At 47.3% G+C, this 27,581-nt stretch overlaps 1 protein-coding gene across 3 annotated transcripts in view; it reads right to left on the bottom strand.

Annotated features, from left to right (window-relative positions):
- Window positions 1-381: 381 nt before the first annotated feature.
- The window catches only part of LOC128684242 (serine/arginine repetitive matrix protein 2-like), a 399,930-nt gene continuing 372,730 nt past the window's right edge, over window positions 382-27,581 (bottom strand). For 2 of the 3 annotated variants that reach the window (XM_070094039.1, XM_070094032.1), the window contains 2 exons: window positions 5,522-5,743; window positions 382-4,684 (listed from right to left, as the gene is read on the bottom strand). In XM_070094039.1, the coding sequence (XP_069950140.1) occupies window positions 3,740-4,684; window positions 5,522-5,743 (1,167 nt within the window). In that variant the 3' untranslated portion in view covers window positions 382-3,739. The remainder of the gene's footprint in view (window positions 4,685-5,521; window positions 5,744-27,581) is intronic. The other variant, XM_070094041.1, reaches the window with a different exon arrangement.

Below are 27,581 nucleotides of genomic sequence, written 5' to 3' on the forward strand. Positions count from 1 at the left end.
GTGAGGTTCCCTGGTAGAGCTCCCAACCATCATCAAGGTATCTTCCTGGAGTCGACTTTACAATAATACCAGCCATTATTTGGCCAGTACAGTGGACCCCCGCATAACGATTACCTCCGAATGCGACCAATTATGTAAGTGTATTTATGTAAGTGCGTTTGTACGTGTATGTTTGGGGGTCTGAAATGGACTAACGTACTTCACAATATTTCTTATGGGAACAAATTCGGTCAGTACTGGCACCTGAACATACTTCTGGAGTGAAAAAATATCGTTAACCGGGGGTCCACTGTAATTGGATGGGTGAAATTTAAAAAAACAGATCTTTTATAAAAAAACACCTTCTTTTTTTTAAATGAAATAAAAATTAAAACAGGAATATGTAGTTAAGGTATTTATTATGATTATTTACAATGCATTTTGCTTTTGGCGCTGAGAGTTATGACTGCGGAACTTAGTATGTTATAGAAAACACTAATGAAACATAAGATGTAAATCCCAAGAACATGTGAGCATTTGTAAAATATTATACACAATCCAGTCACAGTAATTAGCAGAGGCAACACATCTCTCACTAAGGCAGTAAATAAATTCTCATTTCCCAAACTATAAAAAAATGTTAAACTCTGTTTTCTCTTGACAATATACACCAAATGTGTTTCCCACCAATATGTATTTCCTGCCAAAATGTCTGGCCAGAATGTTTCCTGGTCAAATGTGCTGCCACTACTGCCCTAAGTAAACCTCTAGTTAATGAGTCAATTATTACATTTTTAAATTCAAAAAACATCACAATTTAAACTACATGTTTTTGACTGTACATTTTTTTAAATCTTATTTATACAGCTGTTGTCAATCAGATACAAATAGCAACCTAATACCTGTTGATTTCAATGTCTTTTAGTCCAACTCTCTGACCCATAACAATTATGTACTTCACATAATATCAAAAAAAAAAAAAAGAAAAAGAGTATGAAGATGAATACGGTATTAGTAAGACCAGTCTTATTATATTCACTATACACACTAAATGAAATTGTTCTTGGCTAATTTCGAGATGGTGGTCACGAACCGATATTCAAACCTCACAAATATGTATATGAGAGTACACATTACAACACCATATATTGGCTGTTAGGCATTAATAATTATGGCAACATAAAACGACTAAATACTCACACATTAAAAATTACTACAATTTTGTAAATCTTTATATTTCACAATCTTTAAACCCATATGGGTCATCCAGCAACTTTTAAAATTTCACAATTAATTAAACTGGTTATGATACTTTTAAAAAATATCTGGACCATATACTGGAGTTTACCTGACAAAACTATTTTTTTTTTGATACCAGAATAAAAAAATATATTGAAGTCTGTATACAGTTTATACATTTACAATAATTGTTCACAACATCTAAATATTTGCTGTTTATTTTATATGTACAATCAAAATCGTTACTTAAACACTCCTAAATAACAGAAACAATAATAAAGAATACAACAATAATAATACAGTTTCGTACTAATTACCTGTCGATTTTCATTTAAAATCTTTGAGTAATTAACATTATAATTTAAAAAAAAAAATTATAAAATCGTAGCACCTTAATGTAAACAAATGCATTTACTGGTTAAAGCGATTTAACTTCAACAACTTTCCCATGACTTTCCTCTCTCTCCTTTCCCATGACTTTCCTCTCTCTCCTTTCTCCCAAACTCCCATCAGAATTTGAAAGCACATTTGTATATTATTATTAAAATATTCATAAAAACGCACCAGACTAATTTATAGGAGGAAACAGTAATTTTATCTTCTTTTCCTCGGTTTAAAACGAGTAAATGTGGTCTAAGCCTGTAAAATATTTTTGTCTCATAAACCCTCTCCCTGACGTCACTGTTAACAAACGAAAAAAATATCAGATGTTTTTAGGTTTCGAAATTCTGGGTTCATTTTTTTTCTCGCTTTCTAGCGATGAAATATTTCTCTGCACTAAAGATGTGATCACTTTGTTGTTCGACAACCGTTCAGTTTGCAGCTGTTCTATTTGTACTGATTGAATAAAAACAATATATTTGTTTTTCTCTTCGTTTTTGCCCACCAATACAGAAATAAAAAACATATTTACTTAGTGGCATCCGATCTGAAATCTCCAAGTTAGTCGCAGATGTATTCTTTATGTAATATAATCAACCCAGGCATTTGTACATCAGTGACTGACTCTCACACACACACACACACACACACACACACACACACACACACACACACACACACACACACCAACGTAGTCCCATGAGGCTAAGAGGCAGGAACCGAGAATCGATCCCCGTAAAACAGCGTTGAAATTTCCCCAGTTCCTCTCTCTCTCTCTCTCGGGAAAAATAGGAATGTGAGAATACATACACACACACACACACTCTCTCTCTCTCTCTCAGGTCTTTCAGAGACGCTTTACAATATAATCACCACAAGGCTTCAAGAGTGGACAACACACTGCCGCAAAAAAACTCTTACATTGTTCCCACCCAGAAACTCCTGACCTGGAATATTCCGAGATGTTCAATGCAATTACACATATTCCTGCATAAAGCAAACATTAATCCATGCATCCACAATAAAGCAAGAGGCATGTGAGGAAACAGTGAATAATGATTAAAAATTACCACCATGTTAAATCCTTTCTTGAAGAACAAGCTGACAAGCATACATACATAAACCAACACACGCCAGTTGAAGCGTTTGGAAGTCATTCATCTCCTTCAAGCAAACTCCACAACATTCCTCAAGTATGGGAATCAGTGTTGCTACTTTTCTTTTACTCCCTTTCCAACCTTTGTAGAGGAGTGAAATTAGTAGGATTCACATCAGTGTCACCAGAGAAGGATTCTTGAGCACTGAGTGGATGCGAAAGAGAATTTGCCATCAAGCATGGAGACAGAATATTCTTTAAAAAAAAAAAAAAGTTTTGCTGTGTTGAGAGTTGGAAAGTCAAGATAAAATGATACACGGAGCTGATCGTTGTCCTAATAGAAGCTTCTGCAAATTGTCTTCTTGATGATGATTGATCTACAAAAACAATCCTATGGCACCATGTTGTAGTGTGCCTTTTTATATATCGTGATGAAAGAGAATTTTATCTAAAAATATTTTAGGGGTGGACTGGAAAGCCAGTGGAAGGCATCGGTCATATGACCAAAAAGTCCAGTGAGCGAGGCATCATATGAAACAAGACTTGCATCAGTAAAAACACTTACATTTTACTCTTGTTAAAATTCCACAGCTAATAAATCCATCTATTTATTCACTGGAAGGTTTCAGATTCTTCAGAAATACTGGTACACGTCACAAAGGCAGTACTCATCTATTTATTGTATCCTGTTATGTAATTTAACCAATTACATGACAGGACAGTTTACGAACATATTTACAGGCAGCAGCAACCGGTGTTAGTGAAGCTTAGCTGTGTTATTGTGAAGAAAAGTTGACTGGAGGTGAGATACACAGGAAGAAAACGGGTGAAACAGTGTGAGTGAGTGTGACATAAAGAAGTTAAGATATGAAGATGACTTGTGGGGGTGTTGTGTACACATATATACCGCCAACTTCTCCACAGAATATGTAAGTTTCATTCTTGTTTACATTTCACTTATTTGGAAAATTGCTACTGTAGCAGCTGTTACTTCAGTTGGTCCTGTTACTGCAGCTCTTAAAGCTCTTGCTGCTGCTGTCGGCGTCAGATTCCTTTGGCTTCCTTGTTTCTACGTCGTCGAAGCCAGGTGGCAAGGCGGGAATCCTTGTAGACGCTCTGTGAGCGGTTGACCGTCTTGTCGTTGGGATCGTGAACAGGTCGTCTTGGAGGACGGGGGGGAAGGGCACCCTTACTGGCGTTGTGGTCAGAGCTGCGAGCGTCTCTCACTTCCTTGTTATCATACTCAACCTCAAACTTCTCACGGTAATGTCGTGGCTTCCAGGGAGCAAGCAGGGAGAAGGATCGCGAGACTTTCTTTGTCTGGCGGCTGACACTTCTCTCACTGGGAGCATCTTCAGGGCCGCGACGCACGGGGATGTCAGCGATGGCTGTGGCATGGAGATAAACTGATTTATTGGATCCTGTCGATATCCTTGAAGCCTTTGAGGCACGCGAGGCATGAGAGCCTCCATGACTGTCCACTTCACTCTCGCTACTCTGCAGGGAGCTACCAGCTGAGCCCACTACTGGCGGTGACATGCCCCGAGGGCCACTAGCAGTCCTACGGCCCCTTCCAGCACTCTTGTGGGCCGACCTACTTGAGCGGTTAGGCAGGCTACGGTAGTCACCAACGGCATTCATGCCACCATGATTACTCTCGATGTCGGTGTCACCAAAATACCTGTGCTTAAAACTAGTGGTTCGGGCCGCTTGCGGCGGTGGAGGCGGACCAACAGAAGAGGCAGAGGACTCTGCAGAGTACTTCCTGGTGGGTCGTTGGACAGTGGAGTAGCCACGACCCTCCACTGTAGCATCTCCGGCAGTGCCGCCCCTCCTCTCCCGCAGTTCTGCCCGGCTCAGCGTAGATGTCTGCCAGGGAGGAGGTGGCGCTTTTCCCTCCTCCTCCTCCTGATGCTGCAGCCCCTGTTGTTGATGCTGCTGCTGCTCCCGCTGCTGCTGCCGCTCCTTAGTGAACCATGGAGACTGGCCCTGCAACACAAAATATACTCGTTATACTGATCCTTCACAGCACCTCACCAGCGCCATCTACACATGCTCCCACCTTCAGTTAGTCACCTTTGCCACAATTAGATCTAACTCTAGCGCGCACACACACACACACAAACCACATAATCACCATCTCCAACACTACCACCAGCACCATCTTAACAACAAGAACTACTTACTGCAGGGTTTTATAAGCATGAGCAATGCGTCAAAACTCTATAGAAAAGTGAGAAAAAACATTAAAATCAGATGTAAAGCCAAAACCAATGTGATCAAAATGTTATAAAAATGGAGCTTTTCAAATTAATAGTTATATTAATCAAATCACTGAACGGGTGAGGTGTGAACTCAGTGAGAAGAGCTAAAATTGTAAGGGGGTTATACACTCTCCGAGGAGTGTGAGGTAAATAGGTTTAAGATCCAAGACAATGAAACGCCATTTCTTTGAATCAAAAACCTTCAGCAACAAGGCGTCTCTTGAAGGAAGAACTTGTCCCAACAATATGAGGTAAACGAGCAATTTATTAATCAAGTTGGATTTATGGCTTTACAACTGCTTGAGGTTGCCAGAGAAGAATGTCAGGGGTTAAGTCCTGGATTTTAACATTGTGGATGAGAGTCCCAGGTGGACACCAGTGAGAATGGAGGTACTGCTGTGTTGTGGGGATAATAATGGCTTGGTGGTAGCTGATGATGAAGCAGCAATGAAAATTACATTGTGTGGGTAAGTTAGGAATTAATGTGAATGCACATACATGTCGGGAAGAACAGGTGAGGAGGGAAGGAGAGAGAGAGAGACAGAGAGAGAAAGACACTCACATCACGTCGGATCTTGGAGGCTCTCACGCTGGGACGTCGAGGGCGATGGGAACTACGTGAGGAGGCCCGGGAGGAGGCCCGAGAAGAAACGGGGGCAGGGGCGCTACCCCCGCTACCTCCCTGAGGAGTTTTGCTTGCCTCCCGCCCTCCTCCCCGCAGCCCCAGTAGTGCCCATGGCCACGCCCGCTTCTTCTTGGGAGACTTCTTCTTGGAGGGAGGAGCCTGAGGAGACGTGGGGGTCAGGTCGTTAACACTCGCCGCCCCCTAACCTCTAACACACACACACACAGCCAGGTGTATACATGCTCAGAACCACTCACATACACAGCCAGGTGTATACATACTCAGAACCACTCACATACACACACCTGCGTATATGCACTTAGATTCGCTCATATACTTGGACAAAGACACCTGCATACACTGATTCATATTAGCAAAAGAACCATGCTCATTCACAATTAAATTTACTCAAACACAGAGACACATGTGCACAGACTTAAATATATCACTAAGATCCCATGTTAACCAAACTGAGCTGATTAACAAATATGAACTGGAAATTCAATTATCTCTGATAAGAAACAAGAAAAAACAGCGATAGCAGCTGAAGAATTAATTTAGAGACTAAAGGAATAAATGGGAAAGCTGATGAAATGGAAGGAGGAAACACAAAATGGTGACAGACTCTAGCGTCGGAAAGCAAACTTGAAAACCAGATGGACTGAAATACCGTATTTCTCGGCATATAAGTCGCGCATTTTTTTTTCTCCACAAAAAGTCTTGGAAAAATCACCCTGCGTCTTATATGCTCAAGGTCAGTGTCAAGGGTAAACTTTGTGTTACACTTCAACGTAAAGTAAGAGGGTAATAAACCCTTGAATATTACTGATTTACCGTTATGATACTTCTGTCGTGCGTCTTATATGCTGGAAAATACGGTAGTTTATTGCCGACAGCAGAGTATGTTTTTATTAGCGAAATGTTTTGATATTGACAAATTTCTACGTAAAACAAAATGCTGACCCCATTAAAAGTTTTTTTTTTTTTTCAATGTGTGCCTCTTCCTGGGTATTGAGAACACACAATGACACTGATATGTCTGGTCTCAGAAGAAAACAGACAGCAAAGACAACAATCGAGGGAGAGAATAAAAGGATAATTAAAAAAAAAAAAACTGGAGAAATGACAGAAGGAATAACCTACTCGTCTGAAAAATCCTCCCTCTAGTATATCCCTTATCAATTACTCAGCAATACCACTCCCCCTTCCCCACACACACACACACACACACACGGACTACCTTAAAAGTACAAATTCTACTGATCTGTCCACTGATCCCTCTCCAGGTCTTCAAATCCCTCAGGCCGACGCAGACACCTCTCAAGTAACAAATATTTCATGTGGTCAATTTTCCATGCTGTATCATGCTGTTAGGTTTCAGTCTCATGCTTGCATGCAGAAAATGAAACATGATGGAATTTAATTAAGGAATATTACCGGCAAGACTTTTGGGATATTTTATGAGCTAGAACTTAATATATATTATACACAGAACGATAAGAGATATGTAAGAGTGCTTAGAAACATATAATTCTGGAAAAAATAATTCATTCATTCAATGCATGAAACCTTTTGACAAACTTTTATTAACTAAGTCAATCGGTAATTGATAGACAAATTGATTTAAAAGTGATCAAGGTCACAGGAAAAACGTTTTCTAATAAATATGTGTTAGTTTTTGTTCACGGGTCTTTTGAAACCAGTTGTAAGTAAATTACCATCAAGTGGAATTATCTGTTTTGTGACTGCTAGAAATATATATACGAGCATAAAAAAAATATAGGGAGGTACCCCGTCTGGAACTGGACTGAGGACCCTCATCCTCAGAAAAAAAAAGAATAAACTTCAGGGAAAACTCGAGATTCTCCCCGGAGTGTTTGAATACTTTCTTCTCGGAGACTACATCTCAAATACTTCATCCAACTCCCCAGCGGTGGCTTACGTGCCCAGAATGCTGCAGGCATTTTTCCCTCTGGATAGCAACACTGAGTCTCTGAAAGAGGAAGCTGGCCGTTCTGTGATTCTTGGTTTCTGTGATGAGTTTTTCACCCAGCTCTCTGACGAACTTTAGAACATACTTGCCCCAAGCTCCAAGGGTCTCCGACCCTACTGGGACAAAGTTATAGCAAAGGGCAGGTCAATATATTTGTGGATCTTCTGGGTCTCCCTGCAACTAGCTGCTCCACCCCCTTCAGCTTCAGAGTATGGCAAGTAGTTGTCCGCCAACGTGGAGGCACAGGTGTAGTCCCAGGCAATCTGCTTACCATCCTTCCAGGGTAGTATAGTGGCTCCATCTGGATGATTTTGGCTTCTGTCAGATCTCGGTATTTGGGGTTCCCGTCGAGCTGGGTAACAGGCTATGATGTCATTGACCCCCTCATGTCTAGCATACTTTCCTTCTGATGTATGACAGACAAGAGCATGAAGTTCGAATTGATCAGCTGATGCCCTGCCGCAAATACACCAATGTTTGGTGAGTGTGGGTGCGGCTAGGTGGAGAGCAACACGAATCCGAATGGGCTGTGGGTCGAGTCGAGTGCCCAGATTATTATTATAATAAAAAAGAAGCGCTAAGCCATAAGGGCTATACAGCGCTCGAGTGCCCAGAGGGAAATCAGGAACAGCTAAAAGGGAATCTCCTGAACGTGGTGCCTTCACCGCTAGAAAAGCTATGTCGTTTCCTGAGGCGTTGTTGAGCACTGTGTTGGCATTTTTTCCATGACTGGTTTGTCCCAGTGGGATTGTGTTTTTTGGGAGGAGCTGGTCTGCTTGAGTCTGCAAGGGTGTCCCACAGCATGGCTGCTTCAATGAACCTGGGGTCTTGAGCTCCTATTATACCCCTCAAGTATTCGGGGACAATCTCCTTGACTAGTCCACTGGAAGCCATACACGAGGACAGAAATGCAGGTACAGCTACCTGCGTTGCTTTGTGCACTCCTATACCTCCCAGTTGCACTGGGAGGGTTGCCTGATCCCATTGCTGATCTTCCAGTGACAGATAGTGCCTTCTTAAAGACAGATCTTAGGAGTGAGTTATATTTGTTGGGTTGTCGAAAGAGGGTGTGCACCTCGAGAAGTGAGTCTTGGGACAGTAAGACACCTTGTAAGGACATACAAGACAACATGGGCATCAAGATCACTTATTCTCTCCTCCATTCTTGGCTTGGCGCTTCTTTTTGATTATAATAATAATCTCCTCCATTCTCTGCTGTAGTGGATAAACAAAATACAGATGTATACACAGACTTCGCAAAAGCTATCGACAAGTGTGACCATAGTGTAATAACGCACAAAATGCGGGATAAAGGAATAACAGGAAAATTTGGTAGATGGATCTACAACTTCCTGACAAATAGAACACAGAGTAATAGAAAACAGAGTAAAGTCCCAGGCAGCCATGATAAAAAGCTCTGTTCCACAAGGCACAGTACTCGCTCCCATTCTATTCCTCATCCTCATTTCTGACATAGAGATGTAAGCCACAGCTCCGTGTCTTCCTCTGCAGATGACACCCGGATCATCATGGCAGTGACCTCCATCGAAGACACCGCGAGACTCCAAACGGACATCAACCAAATCTTCGAACGGGCCACTCAAAACAATATGAAGTTCAACGAGGAGAAATTTCAGCTACTCAGATATGGGAAACTTGAAGAAATTAAAAATGTGTCAGGATATACTACAAATTCTAACCATACAATAGAGCGGAAAAGTAATGTGAAGGACCTGGGAGTAATGTCAGAGGATCTCGCCTTCAAAGACCACAACAATGTATCTACCTCATCCGCTAGGAAAATAATAGAATGGATAATGAGAACCTTCAAAACTAGGGATGCCGATTCCATGATGATTCTCTTCAAATCACTCGTGCTCTCTAGGCTGGAATACTGCTGTACACTAACTGCCCCCTATTCAAGGCTGGCAACATAGACCTGGAGTGTGTACAAAGAATTTTCACAGCACACACAAGTACGATAAGGCACCTAAACTACTGGGAATGGTTGAAGGTCCTTGATTTGTATTCCCTCGAATGCAGGCGAGAGAGATACATGATAATATAAGCTTGGAAGGTCCTGGAAGGATTGGTACCAAACCTGCACACGAAAATCACTCCCTATGAAAGCAAAAGACTCAGCAGGAGATGCAACATTCCCCCGATGAAAAGCAGGGGCGCCACGAGTACACAGAGACAACACAATAAGTGTCCGGGGCCCAAGACTGTTCAGTTGCCTCCCAGTTCCACACGAGATTAGTGTATAGGCACGAGGATCAGGCACGTATAACAGGAAGGGCAGTGCAATGAATCTGAGAATATCTGACAGGGAGGCAACGAGTCATGGTATGTGATGAGGTATCACACTGGGCCCCTGTGATGAGCGGGGTCCCACAGGGGTCGGTCCTAGGACCAGTGCTATTTTTGGTATAAGTGAATGACATGATGGAAGGAATAGACTCAGAGGTGTCCCTGTTCACAGATGGTGTGAAGTTAATGAGAATTAAATCCGATGAGGATCAAGCAGGACTACAAAAAGACCTGGACAGGCTGAACACGTGGTCTAGCAACTGGCTTCTCGAATTCAACCCTGCCAAATGCAAAGTGATGAAGATTGGGGAAGGGCAAAGAAGACTGCAGAGTATAGGCTAGGTGGCCATGGGGGTGGCGGGAGTGTTTTGAATGTGGTGAGGAGGCTGGGAAAGCATGGAACCACGAAATTGGCATTCACGGCGGCCTAAGGATTAATATAGGCCTCATTTCATAATAGGAAGTGTCGTAACTGTTCCTGGTGAAGAGTGAGAGAACGTGATTTACGGGACCACCGTAAAAGGGTGGTAAAATTAGTGAATAATGGTTTGACGGGGTGTGACTGGTGCACGGCCATGGTGTGTGTCCAGGGGAAATACCCGTGTGTTAATCCTCGCTCATCGGCCTCAGATCTTAATGGAGTGACCTCTAATGTGTATAATAATTATGAGAGGTTAAATCGTCTTGTGAATGGTAATGTAATCAGTGATAATAACATTGAGTTGAGAGAATGCAGGATGTGAAATAGATCGCCCTGCTCCGAGTGAATGTGTGATTCTCGTACCGAGGATAGGGAAGCTTTATGGAAGCACGACTTCTAAACCGGGACAAACCGACGGGTACCTCATCCTGCTGGAATGAGAACCGTGTCGGTGTAGCAGAACATCGAAATGAGATGGTGAATGGAGGAAATAAGGAGTATCAATCACCCACAGTTAAGTAACCCTTCTAGTTATAGCAGACTGATACTGGCCAGTTAGGTATGTTGTAATTGGATAGGTTATGAGTGATCCAGCTACATCAAGTGACCACCAGAGAATATCTGGTAAGTGGAGAGATTATGTACAAGTGGTTTTCCTTGATGGATATATCCATGTGTAACCTACCCCCCCCCTTCATTCAGTTACACTAATATAATCTATACAGTCCACAATTAATTAGTAGCACCGTACTTGTGGGTGCTATCCAATCCATACTGGTCTCGGATAGATATGGATAAGATTGTGAGGTCGAAGGGACCACCTGCCGTGACCAGGGGTGGTTAAGTTTTCTCACATGTCTACACGGGGTGACTACGGTAAACAATATGGTTGTCTCCCAATGAGATTACTGGTATGTATATAATGTTGAGGTACATACAGGTAAGCACCCTATAAAATTTTCCATAATAATAATAATATGGAGAAGATTATCAGGAGAAGAGTGGTGGAACACCTAGAAAGAAATGAGCTTATCGAGAGCCAACACGGTTTCAGGGACGGGAAATCCTGTGTCACAAACCTACTGGACTTTTATGACAGGGTGACAGCAGTAAGACAAGAGAGGGAGAGGTGGGTGGATTGCATTTTCTTGGACTGTAAGAAGGCGTTTGACACTTCCACACAAGAGATTAGTGCAAAAGCTGGAGGACGAGGCAGGAATAACAAGGCACTACAATGGATCAGGGAATAACTGTCAGGAAGACAGCGAGTCATGGTACAAGGTGAGGTGTCAGAGTGGGCGCCTGTGACGAGTGGGGCTCCACAGGGGTCAGTCCTAGGACCGGTGCTATTTCTGGTATTTGTGAACGACATAACGGAAGGAACAGACTCCGAAGTGACCCTGTTTGCAGATGATGTGAAGTGGATGAGAAAAATTCAATCGGACGAGGACCAGGCAGAACTACAAAGGGATCTGGACAGGCTGCAGGCCTGGTCCAGCAATTGGCTCCTGGAGTTCAACCCCACCAAGTGCAAAGTCATGAAGATTGGGGAAGGGCAAAGAAGACCGCAGATGGAGTACAGTCTAAAGGGCCAGAGACTACAAACCTCACCCAAGAAAAAAGATCTCGGGGTGAGTATAACACCAGGCACATCACCTGAGGCGCACATCAACCAAATAACTGCTGCAGCATATGGGCACCTAGCAAACCTCAGAACAGCATTCCGACATCTTAATAAGGAATCGTTCAGGACCCTGTACACTGTGTACGTTAGGCCCATATTGGAACCCACATCTAGCCAAGCACATAGGCAAGATAAGATAAAATAAGATTTTCTTCGGATTTTTAACCCCGGAGGTTTAGCCACCCAGAATAAACCAAGAAAGTCAGTGAGTCATCGAGGACTGTAACTTATTTCCATTGCGGTCCTTAATCTTGTCCCCCAGGATGCGACCCACACCAGTCGACTAACACCCTACTTCCTGCTAGGTGAACAGGACAACAGGTGTAAGGAAATGCGTCGAAATGTTTCCACCCGCCGGGAATCGAACCCGGGCCCTCCATGTGTGAAGCAGGAGCTATAGCCACCAGAGCTAAGGTGGCTATAGCTATTTTAGCAGAGACCATTGTACACAATCTTAAACAACAATGCTATACAAAGTCACAAGATTGCTCATTATGCCAGGTGGGTTGATGGACTGGTGATGCCCGACCAGTGTCTAAGCACCAGAACTTCATACTTCAATTGTGAATGGTTACATAACGCATTTAGTTGTTAGTGTACCATACAGTGGCCAGCACACAAGAGTTCAAGATAACATAAGGAGAGGTTAAAGGCTATTAGTAGAAATTAGAAATTTAGATCGTAGAAATATTGGAAAGGCATATTAACCGACACTGAGAATAATAATAAACAATATTTAGGAAGAGATACTTCTGAGTACCTCAACAGAACATTCGAGTACCCCAAAGCAGGACACTTAAATGGACAAAGAGCACATCCTCTTCCTTTTATTATTTAAAAAGGTTACATAGAATAATGGCAATGTATATAGTATCCAACGAGAGGCATTTTCTCAAACCACATGGCCTATTATAAGGGACTAGAAGAAGCTTGGGGCTGGCCATTATATCTTATAATTTTATACATGATATCTCAGAAACCCTCCTACCCCATATGGGGAGTATGGGAATGGTGATAGGATGGGGTTGGCACCGACCATTCTTAGGGTAACCGTGGCCAGTGACACATCTGCACTATGCTACTCTGAGAACTCTCTCCCTGCTTTAGTTGCTCTCTTGCAACATTGCATAGCTCCTGATAATGCAGTGAGAAATGTGAAAGTACTTGAGCTAAAGATTTCCACCCCCCAAGGCTTGCCTTGCACAGTTAAGATTGCCTGTCAATGATTGTTTGCAATATATATATATATATATATATTTATGTTGCCAACACAATGCTCAACAATGCTTCAGTAAAGGATAAAGCTCGTCTCCTGGCGGTGAAGGCACCACACTTAGGAGATTTCCTTTTAACTGTTCCCAATTCCTACCTGGGCACTTGACTCGACCCACAGGCCATTCGGATTGGTGTTGCTTTTCGCCTAAACGCCCCCATCCTCACCGAACATAGGTGTATTTGTGGCAGGGCGTCGGCTGATTAATTCGGACTTTATGGTCTCGTGTGTCACACAGCAGAAGAGAAGTATGCCAGACATGAGAAGGTCAACATCATCATAAAGAGAAGCCTCGTCACAGCCCGTTGCCCAGCTCAACGGGAACCCCAAGTACAGAGGTCTGATGGAAGTCAAAAGCGTCCTGATGGAGCCACTATGCTACCCTGGAAGAATGGTAATCAGATTGCCTGCGACTACACCTGTGCTGCCTCACTGGCAGACACCTACTTGCCATACTCTGAAGCTGAAGGGTGTGGAGCCACCAGCTACAGGGAGACCCAGAAGACCCTTACCCCTTGCTGTAACTTCATCCCAGTAGGGTCAGAGACCCTTGGAGCATGGGGCAAGTGTGCTCTAAAGTTTCTCAAAGAGCTGGGTGATAAACTCATCACAGAAACCAGGGATCACAGGGCGGCCAGCTTCCTCTTTCTGAGACTTAGTGTTGCAATCCAGAGGGAAAATGCCTGCAGCATTCTGGGCTCACGGCCCACCACCGGGGAGCTGGACAAAGTATTCAAGATGTAACTCTGAAATGTTGTTTATGTTGTTCTGCTCCCTATTGTATTTTTGTCAATGTATTTTGTCTTTAAATAAAGTCTACTTAGAATATAAACTATAAGAGGTGGTAGGAGAAGATAACATTCAAACAGCTCCGGGGAGAACCTTGAGATTTTCCTGAAGTAAGTTTATTCTTTTCTCCGAGGATCAAGGAAGGTTCCTTGATGTTGGTGAGGGGCTCTTGATTTAGGGAATTGGATCTGTGCTCCAGTTCCCCGAATTAAGCCTGAATGCCTTCCACATCTCCCCCAGGCGCTGTATAATCCTCCGGGTTTAGAGCTTCCCCTTGATTATAATAATTCTCCGAGGATGAGGGTCCCCAACACAGTTCCAGAGGTGGTATCTCTCTCTCTAATATATATATATATATATATATATATATATATATATATATATATATATATATATATATATATATATATATATATATATATAGTAAGAAGAGAAGGAGAAACCTGCGATATATTAGTAAACAATAAAACGAAAGTTAAAAGTAGAAATGTTTCAATAGCCGACCCAAATTTCTCACATTATCAAAAAACAGCAGTTCCATAATAAAGTGAAAAAGAATGAAAGTGCCTGAAATAATGTTACTTTCCACTTGCATATTAAGTGGTAGACAAGAAGCACCCTGAGAGGTACTACCCACTTGCTAAAGTGCTGGTGGATTTCGTGTGTGTCTAGTAATAATAATAAGACGACAGGTACATCTTGTGCTGCTAGCGACATTTAGTACATACATGTACATGCTTATACACTCATCTGAGTTTTCTTCTAATTCCTTAATAGTTCTTGGTTCTTTTAGTGTTTCCTTTTATCTCCATGAGGAAGTGGGTGAGATTTCTTCCTCCGTAGGTCATATATGTCGTAAAAGGTGACTAAAATACCTTAAGCAACCTCTTGTCCTGTATAAAGAACAATGGACAAAATTTTTAAGGTTGTGTGAAAGTGCATGGGTGTAGTGTGGATGATAAGAAAGTGCATGGGTGTAGTGTGGATGATAAGAAAGTGCATGGGTGTAGTATGGATGATAAGAAAGTGCATGGGTGTAGTATGGATGATAAGAAAGTGCATGGGTGCAGTGTGGATGATAAGAAAGTGCATGGGTGTAGTGTGGATGATAAGAAAGTGCATGGGTGTAGTGTGGATGATAAAAAAGTGCTTGGGTGTAGTGTGGATGATAAGAAAGTGCATGGGTGAGGTATGGACGATAAGAAAGTGCATGGGTGTAGTGTGGATGATAAGAAAGTGCAATGGTGTAGTGTGGATGATAAGAAAGTGCATGGGTGTAGTGTGGATAAGAAAGTGCATGGGTGTTACTAAAAACAACAGACATAGCCCCACTCCACAAAGGGGGCAGTAAAGCAACAGCAAAGAACTACAGACCAATAGCACTAACATCCCATATCATAAAAATCTTTGAAAGGGTCCTAAGAAGCAAGATCACCACCCATCTAGAAACCCATCAGTTACACAACCCAGGGCAACATGGGTTTAGAACAGGTCGCTCCTGTCTGTCTCAACTATTGGATCACTACGACAAGGTCCTAAATGCACTAGAAGACAAAAAGAATGCAGATGTAATATATACAGACTTTGCAAAAGCCTTCGACAAGTGTGACCATGGCGTAATAGCGCACAAAATGCGCGCTAAAGGAATAACAGGAAAAGTCGGTCGATGGATCTATAATTTCCTCACTAACAGAACACAGAGAGTAGTCGTCAACAGAGTAAAGTCCGAGGCAGCTACGGTGAAAAGCTCTGTTCCACAAGGCACAGTACTAGCTCCCATCTTGTTCCTCATCCTCATATCCGACATAGACAAGGATGTCAGCCACAGCACCGTGTCTTCCTTTGCAGATGACACCCGAATCTGCATGACAGTGTCTTCCATTGCAGACACTGCAAGGCTCCAGGCGGACATCAACCAAATCTTTCAGTGGGCTGCAGAAAACAATATGAAGTTCAACGATGAGAAATTTCAATTACTCAGATATGGTAAACATGAGGAAATTAAATCTTCATCAGAGTACAAAACAAATTCTGGCCACAAAATAGAGCGAAACACCAACGTCAAAGACCTGGGAGTGATTATGTCGGAGGATCTCACCTTCAAGGACCATAACATTGTATCAATCACATCTGCTAGAAAAATGACAGGATGGATAATGAGAACCTTCAAAACTAGGGAGGCCAAGCCCATGATGACACTCTTCAGGTCACTTGTTCTATCTAGGCTGGAATATTGCTGCACTCTAACAGCACCTTTCAAGGCAGGTGAAATTGCCGACCTAGAAAATGTACAGAGAACTTTCACGGCGCGCATAACGGAGATAAAACACCTCAATTACTGGGAGCGCTTGAGGTTTCTAAACCTGTATTCCCTGGAACGCAGGAGGGAGAGATACATGATTATATACACCTGGAAAATCCTAGAGGGACTAGTACCGAACTTGCACACGAAAATCACTCACTACGAAAGCAAAAGACTTGGCAGACGATGCACCATCCCCCCAATGAAAAGCAGGGGTGTCACTAGCACGTTAAGAGACCATACAATAAGTGTCAGGGGCCCGAGACTGTTCAACTGCCTCCCAGCACACATAAGGGGGATTACCAACAGACCCCTGGCAGTCTTCAAGCTGGCACTGGACAAGCACCTAAAGTCAGTTCCTGATCAGCCGGGCTGTGGCTCGTACGTTGGTTTGCGTGCAGCCAGCAGGCTGATCAGGCGCTGATCCACCAGGAGGCCTGGTCACAGACCGGGCCGCGGGGGCGTTGACCCCCGAAACTCTCTCCAGGTAAACTCCAGGTAAACTCCAGGTGTAGTGTGGATGATAAGAAAGTGCATGGGTGTAGTATGGATGATAAGAAAGTGCATGGGTGTAGCATGGATGATAAGAAAGTGCATGGGTGTAGTGTGGATGATAAGAAAGTGCATGGGTGTAGTATCGATGATAAGAAAGTGCATGGGTGTAGTATGGATGATAAGAAAGTGCATGGGTGTAGTATGGATGATAAGAAAGTGCATGGGTGTAGTGTGGATGATAAGAAAGTGCAAGGGTGTAGTGTGGATGATAAGAAAGTGCATGGGTGAGGTATGGACGATAAGAAAGTGCATGGGTGTAGTATGGATGATAAGAAAGTGCATGGGTGTAGTATGGATGATAAGAAAGTGCATGGGTGTAGTATGGATGATAAGAAAGTGCATGGGTGTAGTATGGATGATAAGAAAGTGCATGGGTGTAGTATGGATGATAAGAAAGTGCATGGGTGTAGTATGGACGATAAGAAAGTGCATGGGTGTAGTATGGATGACAAGAAAGTGCATGGGTGTAGTATGGATGATAAGAAAGTGCATGGGTGTAGTATGGATGATAAGAAAGTGCATGGGTGTAGTATGGATGATAAGAAAGTGCATGGGTGTAGTATGGATGATAAGAAAGTGCTTGGGTGTAGCATGGATGATAAGAAAGTGCATGGGTGTAGTATGGATGATAAGAAAGTGCATGGGTGTAGTATGGATGATAAGAAAGTGCATGGGTGTAGTATGGATGATAAGAAAGTGCATGGGTGTAGTATGGATGATAAGAAAGTGCATGGGTGTAGCATGGATGATAAGAAAGTGCATGGGTGTAGCATGGATGATAAGAAAGTGCATGGGTGTAGTATGGATGATAAGAAAGTGCATGGGTGTAGTATGGATGATAAGAAAGTGCATGGGTGTAGTATGGATGATAAGAAAGTGCATGGGTGTAGCATGGATGATAAGAAAGTGCATGGGTGTAGTATGGATGATAAAGTGCATGGGTGTAGAATGGATGATAAGAAAGTGCATGGGTGTGGTATGGATGATAAGAAAGAACCGATTGCGAATGTTATGGATGGAAAGAATCTTGATTTTCTAGCTCTCAGCGAAACGAAGTTGAAGGTTTACCTGGAGAGGGATTCGGGGGGTCAACGCCCCTGCGGCCCGGTCTGAGACCAGGCCTCATAGTAGATCAGGGTCTGATCAACCAGGCTGTTAATGCTGGCCGCACGCAAGCTGACGTACGAACCACAGCCCGGTTGGTCAGGTGCTGACTTTAGGTGCCTGTCCATTGCCTTCTTGAAGACAGGGGTCTATTGGTAATCTCCCTTATGTATGCTGGGAAGCAGTTGAACAGTCTTGGGCCCCGGACACTTAATGTGTTGTCTCTCAGTGTACTCGTGGCGCCGCTGCTTTTCATTGTGAGAATGTTGCATCTCCTGCCGAGTCTTTTGCTTTCGTAAGAAGTGATTTTCGTGTGTAAGTTTGGTACTAATCCCTCTAGGGTTTTCCAAGTGTAATGAGTGAATCAATTCAAGAATTACGTAGGATGTGAGAAGTGGGTAATAATGTGTGTTTATGTACCTGGGAAAGAGAGGAATGTAGGGAGAGACATACAGACAGAGATTTTGGGAGGTGTTCAGTAAGTGCTTAGAGAGTTTTGAACCAAGTGAGATAATTGTTGTCAGGGACTTAAATGCTAAAGTGGAAGAAGCTGTTGTAGACAGCGTAGTAGGTGATAAATTAGACATGTGCAACTCTTGGGTATCTTTATTGAGGAAACGTTTCGCCACACAGTGGCTTCATCAGTGCATACGTAGGAGAAACTTGAAGAACAGGAGGAGAATGAGGTAATCAGTCCCTCAACCTTGAGTCGATGTGTTCAGTCCATCAATCCATCAAGATTGATGGACTGAACACATCGACTCAAGGTTGAGGGACTGATTACCTCATTCTCCTCCTGTTCTTCAAGTTTCTCCTACGTATGGACTGATGAAGCCACTGTGTGGCGAAACGTTTCCTCAATAAAGATACCCAAGAGTTGCACATGTGTCTAATTTATCAACATGTCGGTTCTCTGAACCATTCATCTACAAAGCGTAGTAGGTAACTTTGAAATGCCAGGAGTAAATGATAAGGCGGGTAGGGCCTCTGAGCCATGTAAAGAACGAAGTTTGGTAATATTTTAAGAAACAGAAGATAAGTAAGTCTTCGAGACACGAGATAGGATATAGGGCGTAATGACAGCAGACTGTTGAAGAACGTATATGTGGCGGAAAGATTGATGGATAGACTTCTGGACGTACTCTATCGATGAGTCAGATCTTGGCCACGAACAGATCTTAGGTGCTTTTAAGCTATTGATAACCTTAAAGGGCACATAAGTTTTCTCGTCTTCTAATAATATGTTCATTTTTCCTCTATAATCTACCTTGTCCATAATTATTATTGGGGAACATATGTGCCTGTTAAGCAGCCTGGTGACCATAACAGAGTGAACCGTGTTGACGATGCAGTTCCGCCCACACCAGTATCGGCACCTGTGCAGATTGCGACTGCATTTACTGCATGTATTAAGCAGTTAGGTTCACAATGTACTCGTAGCTGTCACACTGGCACAGTGTAAGAGATAACAAAGGTAAGAACCCCCCACCGCCCACCTTCACCTACATCACAGTCTAAGTGTGATGTCATCTATTTCAAATGTGGTAAATGCGAACTCTATAGGTCTATGGAACCGTGATCACTGCCGCAGGTCCAGTGTTCCGCCAGGGTTTAGAGCATGACATTGAGGAGAGTATCACTCTAAAACGTTTGAAGATATCCTTATCTATCCGTAAACTGAAGGATGTTCAGTCTGGCACCAACTGTTGCTGGTTAAGATGTACGTCAAGTAGTGGAAGGCGTAGTAGAGGTAGTCAGTCTTGGAGTTCGGAAAAAGACTTGTGTCTGCACAAAACATACAGAATTAGTCACTTTCGCAGAGTCACTGTATCCTGTACCTGTTTACATGCGTTAGACACTCTGAGCAAAGATGTACCTGTCATCAGACTGGATGGTGAGTGATGAGGTTGGTGCCAGTCATTCAAGGAAGACCAGCCTTGCCACTAAGTGTGGAGTCATGAATAGCGAAGACTCTGATGACATACACGAACTCTCTTGTCTATATGTACAGTACGACAACCCAACTGGTCCCTTGGTAGAGTGTCTCATCTTCAGCAAACCAAACTCTTCCTTGAGTCAGGAAGGTTCCTTGATGTTGGTGAGGGGCTCTTGATTTAGGGAATTGGATCTGTGCTCCAGTTCCCCGAATTAAGCCTGAATGCCTTCCACATCCCCCCCCCCAGGCGCTGTATAATCCTCCGGGTTTAGCGCTTCCCCCTTGATTATAATAATAATAATTTTCCTTGAGTCATGTTCAGTCGTAAATGCCATAAGGTGGCCCGTGGCCTGGTAGAAACAGCTCTCGCTTGACACGCTGAGATATCCGGGTTCGATTCCCGGCAAGGATGAAAACACTGGGTGTGTTTCTTTACACTATGTTGGGTCGCATCCTGGGACAAGATTGACCTAATTTGTACGAAATGCTGTGCATAACAAGGGGCTTTCTGTACAGTAGTATGTCACTGATGTCAGATAGGACTGTATACCTTGTACATGTAGATTATTATTATTATTATAATCAAGGGGAAGCGCTAAACCCGGAGGATTATACAGCGCCTGGGGCAGGGGGATGTGGAAGGCATTCAGGCTTAATTCGGGGAACTGGAGCACAGATCCAATTCCCTAAATCAAGAGCCCCTCACCAACATCAAGGAACCTTCCTTGAGGGGTTGTACTTGTGGAAATAAAGATATTATTAGGTCTTTGCTTGCCTGCAGCCACACTGGCTTGCCTGCAGCCACACTGGCTTGCCTGCAGCCACACTGGCTTGCCTGCAGCCACACTGGCTTGCCTGCAGCCACACTGGCTTGCCTGCAGCCACACTGGCTTGCCTGCAGCCACACTGGCTTGCCTGCAGCCACACTGGCTTGCCTGGAGCCACACTGGCTTGCCTGCAGCCACACTGGCTTGCCTGCAGCCACACTGGCTTGCCTGCAGCCACACTGGCTTGCCTGGAGCCACACTGGCTTGCCTGCAGCCACACTGGCTTGCCTGCAGCCACACTGGCTTGCCTGCAGCCACACTGGCTTGCACACTGGCTTGCCTGCAGCCACACTGGCTTGCCTGCAGCCACACTGGCTTGCCTGCAGCCACACTGGCTTGCCTGGAGCCACACTGGCTTGCCTGCAGCCACACTGGCTTGCCTGCAGCCACACTGGCTTGCCTGCAGCCACACTGGCTTGCCTGCAGCCACACTGGCTTGCCTGCAGCCACACTGGCTTGCCTTCAGCCACACTGGCTTGCCTGCAGCCACACTGGCTTGCCTGCAGCCACACTGGCTTGCCTGCAGCCACACTGGCTTGCCTGGAGCCACACTGACTTGCCTGCAGCCACACTGGCTTGCCTGCAGCCACACTGGCTTGCCTGCAGCCACACTGGCTTGCCTGCAGCCACACTGGCTTGCCTGCAGCCACACTGGCTTGCCTGCAGCCACACTGGCTTGCCTGCAGCCACACTGGCTCGCCTGCAGCCACACTGGCTCGCCTGCAGCCACACTGGCTCGCCTGCACCCACACTGGCTCGCCTGCACCCACACTGGCTCGCCTGCAGCCACACTGGCTCGCCTGCAGCCACACTGGCTCGCCTGCACCCACACTGGCTCGCCTGCACCCACACTGGCTTGCCTGCAGCCACACTGGCTCGCCTGCAGCCACACTGGCTTGCCTGCAGCCACACTGGCTTGCCTGCAGCCACACTGGCTTGCCTGCAGCCACACTGGCTTGCCTGCAGCCACACTGGCTTACCTGCAGCCACACTGGCTTACCTGCAGCCACACTGGCTTGCCTGCAGCCACACTGGCTTGCCTGCAGTCACACTGGCTTACCTGCAGCCACACTGGCTTGCCTGCAGCCAAACTGGCTTGCCTGCAGCCACACTGGCTTGCCTGCAGCCACACTGGCTTGCCTGCAGCCACACTGGCTTGCCTGCAGCCACACTGGCTTACCTGCAGACACACTGGCTTGCCTGCAGCCACACTGGCTTGCCTGCAGCCACACTGGCTTGCCTGCAGCCACACTGGCTTGCCTGCAGCCACACTGGCTTGCCTGCAGCCACACTGGCTTACCTGCAGCCACACTGGCTTGCCTGCGGCCACACTGGCTTACCTGCGGCCACACTGGCTTGCCTGCAGCCACACTGGCTTGCCTGCAGCCACACTGGCTTGCCTGCAGCCACGCTGGCTTGCCTGCAGCCACGCTGGCTTGCCTGCAGCCATACTGGCTTGCCTGCGGACACACGGGCTTGCCTGCAGCCACACTGGCTTACCTGCAGCCACACTGGCTTGCCTGCAGACACACTGGCTTGCCTGCAGCCACACTGGCTTGCCTGCAGCCACACTGGCTTGCCTGCAGCCACACTGGCTTGCCTGCAGCCACACTGGCTTGCCTGTAGCCACACTGGCTTGCCTGCAGCCACACTGGTTTACCTGCAGCCACACTGGCTTGCCCGCAGCCACACTGGCTTGCCCGCAGCCACATTGGCTTGCCCGCAGCCACACTGGCTTGCCCGCAGCCACATTGGCTTGCCCGCAGCCACATTGGCTTGCCCGCAGCCACATTGGCTTGCCTGCAGCCACACTGGCTCACCTGCAGCCACACTGGCTCACCTGCAGCCACACTGGCTTGCCTGCAGCCACACTGGCTTGCTTGCAGCCACACGCTTGCCTGCAGCCACACTGGCTTGCCTGCAGCCACACTGGCTTACCTGCAGCCACACTGGCTTGCCTGCAGCCACACTGGTTTGCCTGCAGCCACATTGGCTTGCCTGCAGCCACACTGGCTTGCCTGCAGCCACACTGGCTTAACTGCAGCCACACTGGCTTGCCTGCAGCCACACTGGCTTGCCTGCAGCCACACTGGCTTGCCTGCAGCCACACTGGCTTGCCTGCAGCCACACTGGCTTTCCTGCAGCCACACTGGCTTGCCTGCAGCCACACTGGTTTGCCTGCAGCCACACTGGCTTACCTGCAGCCACACTGGCTTGCCTGCAGCCACACTGGCTTACCTGCAGCCACACTGGCTTGCCTGCAGCCACACTGGCTTACCTGCAGCCACACTGGCTTGCCTGCGGCCACACTGGCTTATCTGCGGCCACACTGGCTTGCCTGCAGCCACACTGGCTTGCCTGCAGCCACACTGGCTTGCCTGCAGCCACGCTGGCTTGCCTGCAGCCACGCTGGCTTGCCTGCAGCCATACTGGCTTGCCTGCGGACACACGGGCTTGCCTGCAGCCACACTGGCTTACCTGCAGCCACACTGGCTTGCCTGCAGACACACTGGCTTGCCTGCAGCCACACTGGCTTGCCTGCAGCCACACTGGCTTGCCTGCAGCCACACTGGCTTGCCTGCAGCCACACTGGCTTGCCTGTAGCCACACTGGCTTGCCTGCAGCCACACTGGTTTACCTGCAGCCACACTGGCTTGCCCGCAGCCACATTGGCTTGCCCGCAGCCACATTGGCTTGCCCGCAGCCACATTGGCTTGCCCGCAGCCACATTGGCTTGCCTGCAGCCACACTGGCTCACCTGCAGCCACACTGGCTCACCTGCAGCCACACTGGCTTGCCTGCAGCCACACTGGCTTGCTTGCAGCCACACGCTTGCCTGCAGCCACACTGGCTTGCCTGCAGCCACACTGGCTTGCCTGCAGCCACACTGGCTTGCCTGCAGCCACACTGGCTTGCCTGCAGCCACATTGGCTTGCCTGCAGCCACACTGGCTTGCCTGCAGCCACACTGGCTTAACTGCAGCCACACTGGCTTGCCTGCAGCCACACTGGCTTGCCTGCAGCCACACTGGCTTGCCTGCAGCCACACTGGCTTTCCTGCAGCCACACTGGCTTGCCTGCAGCCACACTGGCTTGCCTGCAGCCACACTGGCTTACCTGCAGCCACACTGGCTTGCCTGCAGCCACACTGGCTTACCTGCAGCCACACTGGCTTGCCTGCAGCCACACTGGCTTACCTGCAGCCACACTGGCTTGCCTGCAGCCACACTGGCTTGCTTGCAGCCACACTGCAGCCACACTGGCGTGCCTGCAGCCACACTGGCTTGCCTGCAGCCACACTGGCTTGCCTGCAGCCACACTGGCTTGCCTGCAGTCACACTGGCTTGCCTGCAGCCACACTGGCTTGCCTGCAGCCACACTGGCTTGCCTGCAGCCACACTGGCTTGCCTGCAGCCACACTGGCTTGCCTGCAGCCACACTGGCTTGCCTGCAGCCACACTGGCTTGCCTGCAGCCACACTGGCTTGCCTGCAGCCACACTGGCTTGCCTGCAGCCACACTGGCTTGCCTGCAGCCACACTGGCTTGCCTGCAGCCACACTGGCTTGCCTGCAGCCACACTGGCTTGCCTGCAGCCACACTGGCTTGCCTGCAGCCACACTGGCTTGCCTGCAGCCACACTGGCTTGCCTGCAGCCACACTGGCTTGCCTGCAGCCACACTGGCTTGCCTGCAGCCACACTGGCTTGCCTGCAGCCACACTGGCTTGCCTGCAGCCACACTGGCTTGCCTGCAGCCACACTGGCTTGCCTGCAGCCACACTGGCTTGCCTGCAGCCACACTGGCTCGCCTGCAGCCACACTGGCTCGCCTGCAGCCACACTGGCTCGCCTGCAGCCACACTGGCTCGCCTGCAGCCACACTGGCTCGCCTGCAGCCACACTGGCTCGCCTGCAGCCACACTGGCTCGCCTGCAGCCACACTGGCTCGCCTGCAGCCACACTGGCTCGCCTGCAGCCACACTGGCTCGCCTGCAGCCACACTGGCTCGCCTGCAGCCACACTGGCTCGCCTGCAGCCACACTGGCTCGCCTGCAGCCACACTGGCTCGCCTGCAGCCACACTGGCTCGCCTGCAGCCACACTGGCTCGCCTGCAGCCACACTGGCTCGCCTGCAGCCACACTGGCTCGCCTGCAGCCACACTGGCTCGCCTGCAGCCACACTGGCTTGCCTGCAGCCACACTGGCTTGCCTGCAGCCACACTGGCTTGCCTGCAGCCACACTGGCTTGCCTGCAGCCACACTGGCTTGCCTGCAGCCACACTGGCTTGCCTGCAGCCACACTGGCTTGCCTGCAGCCACACTGGCTTGCCTGCAGCCACACTGGCTTGCCTGCAGCCACACTGGCTTGCCTGCAGCCACACTGGCTTGCCTGCAGCCACACTGGCTTGCCTGCAGCCACACTGGCTTCCCTAGCATTCACTTTAAGGTTCAGGGAAACATATTCTTGACCAGATACCTAGTTCATGATTCTGTCTTCCCTGGTGACCTTACCGCTCACAAGACCATGCCTGACCTTACCGCTCACAAGACCATGCCTGACCTTACCGCTCACAAGACCATGCCTGACCTTACCGCTCACAAGACCATGCCTGACCTTACCGCTCACAAGACCATGCCTGACCTTACCGCTCACAAGACCATGCCTGACCTTACCCCTCACAAGACCATGCCTGACCTTACCCCTCACAAGACCATGCCTGACCTTACCGCTCACAAGACCATGCCTGACCTTACCGCTCACAAGACCATGCCTGACCTTACCCCTCACAAGACCATGCCTGACCTTACCGCTCACAAGACCATGCCTGACCTTACCGCTCACAAGACCATGCCTGACCTTACCGCTCACAAGACCATGCCTGACCTTACCGCTCACAAGACCATGCCTGACCTTACCGCTCACAAGACCATGCCTGACCTTACCCCTCACAAGACCATGCCTGACCTTACCGCTCACAAGACCATGCCTGACCTTACCGCTCACAAGACCATGCCTGACCTTACCCCTCACAAGACCATGCCTGACCTTACCGCTCACAAGACCATGCCTGACCTTACCCCTCACAAGACCATGCCTGACCTTACCGCTCACAAGACCATGCCTGACCTTACCGCTCACAAGACCATGCCTGACCTTACCCCTCACAAGACCATGCCTGACCTTACCGCTCACAAGACCATGCCTGACCTTACCGCTCACAAGACCATGCCTGACCTTACCGCTCACAAGACCATGCCTGACCTTACCGCTCACAAGACCATGCCTGACCTTACCGCTCACAAGATCATGCCTGACCTTACCCCTCACAAGACCATGCCTGACCTTACCGCTCACAAGACCATGCCTGACCTTACCGCTCACAAGACCATGCCTGACCTTACCGCTCACAAGACCATGCCTGACCTTACCGCTCACAAGACCATGCCTGACCTTACCGCTCACAAGACCATGCCTGACCTTACCGCTCACAAGACCATGCCTGACCTTACCGCTCACAAGACCATGCCTGACCTTACCGCTCACAAGACAATGCCTGACCTTACCGCTCACAAGACCATGCCTGACCTTACCGCTCACAAGACCATGTCTGACCTTACCGCTCACAAGATCATGCCTGACCTTACCCCTCACAAGACTATGCCTGACCTTACCGCTCACAAGACCATGCCTGACCTTACCGCTCACAAGACCATGCCTGACCTTACCCCTCACAAGACCATGCCTGACCTTACCGCTCACAAGACCATGCCTGACCTTACCCCTCACAAGACCATGCCTGACCTTACCCCTCACAAGACAATGCCTGACCTTACCGCTCACAAGACTATGCCTGACCTTACCGCTCACAAGACCATGTCTGACCTTACCGCTCACAAGACCATGCCTGACCTTACCCCTCACAAGACTATGCCTGACCTTACAGCTCACAAGACCATGCCTAACCTTACCCCTCACAAGACCATGCCTGACCTTACCTTTCACAAGACCATGCCTGACCTTACCGCTCACAAGACCATGCCTGACCTTACCGCTCACAAGACCATGCCTGACCTTACCGCTCACAAGACCATGCCTGACCTTATCCCTCACAAGACTGGACAGGCACCTAAAGTAAGTACCTGACCAGCCGGGATGTGGTTCGTACGTCAATTTGCGTGCGGCCAGTAGTAACAGCCTACTTGATCAGACCCTGATCCACCACGAGGCCTGGTTTCAGACCGTGCCGCAGGAGCGTTCACCCCCGACGCCCTCTCCAGGTATGCCAGACCTCAAGATTCGTCTTGATCTAGTTGATTTAAAAGTCAGTTTTAATGATGTGGATATTCCTCTCTTCAGGATTTGCATTAGTTCCACTCTTTATCACTCAGTGTCAGAGTTTGTTCATTGTCTAGAAACCTTTGAAACTAAGGGATTCTACAACAGCAGAATCTCCAAGCAGTCGAAGTCTTGCCTAAACCATCCAAGAGTACGTGTCACCGCACCTCCTGATTATCAACACATTTACGAGTAAAAATCAATCTGAGGATGTTCAGTCTAACTTCTGCTCTAACTCGAATTCTGATCATGATGGTAAAAGTAATCAAGCCTCAGGTGGATCCCTGATGGCAGGTGATTATCTGAATTATGCCATAGCTTCTGTGAGCAAAGTTAGAGCTTGTACAAAGAATGATGTCACTGTCAGCTAACTTGCTTACTCTAGTTATGGTATTTGTGAATCATGGTTTTGAAGGAGACCAGGTGCTGGTAGACCTCATCATATTACCTCTCCTTTTGAGAGTCGAAA

This window comes from Cherax quadricarinatus, chromosome 4, assembly GCF_038502225.1.
Source record: "Cherax quadricarinatus isolate ZL_2023a chromosome 4, ASM3850222v1, whole genome shotgun sequence".
Classification (NCBI taxonomy): Eukaryota; Metazoa; Arthropoda; class Malacostraca; order Decapoda; family Parastacidae; genus Cherax; species Cherax quadricarinatus.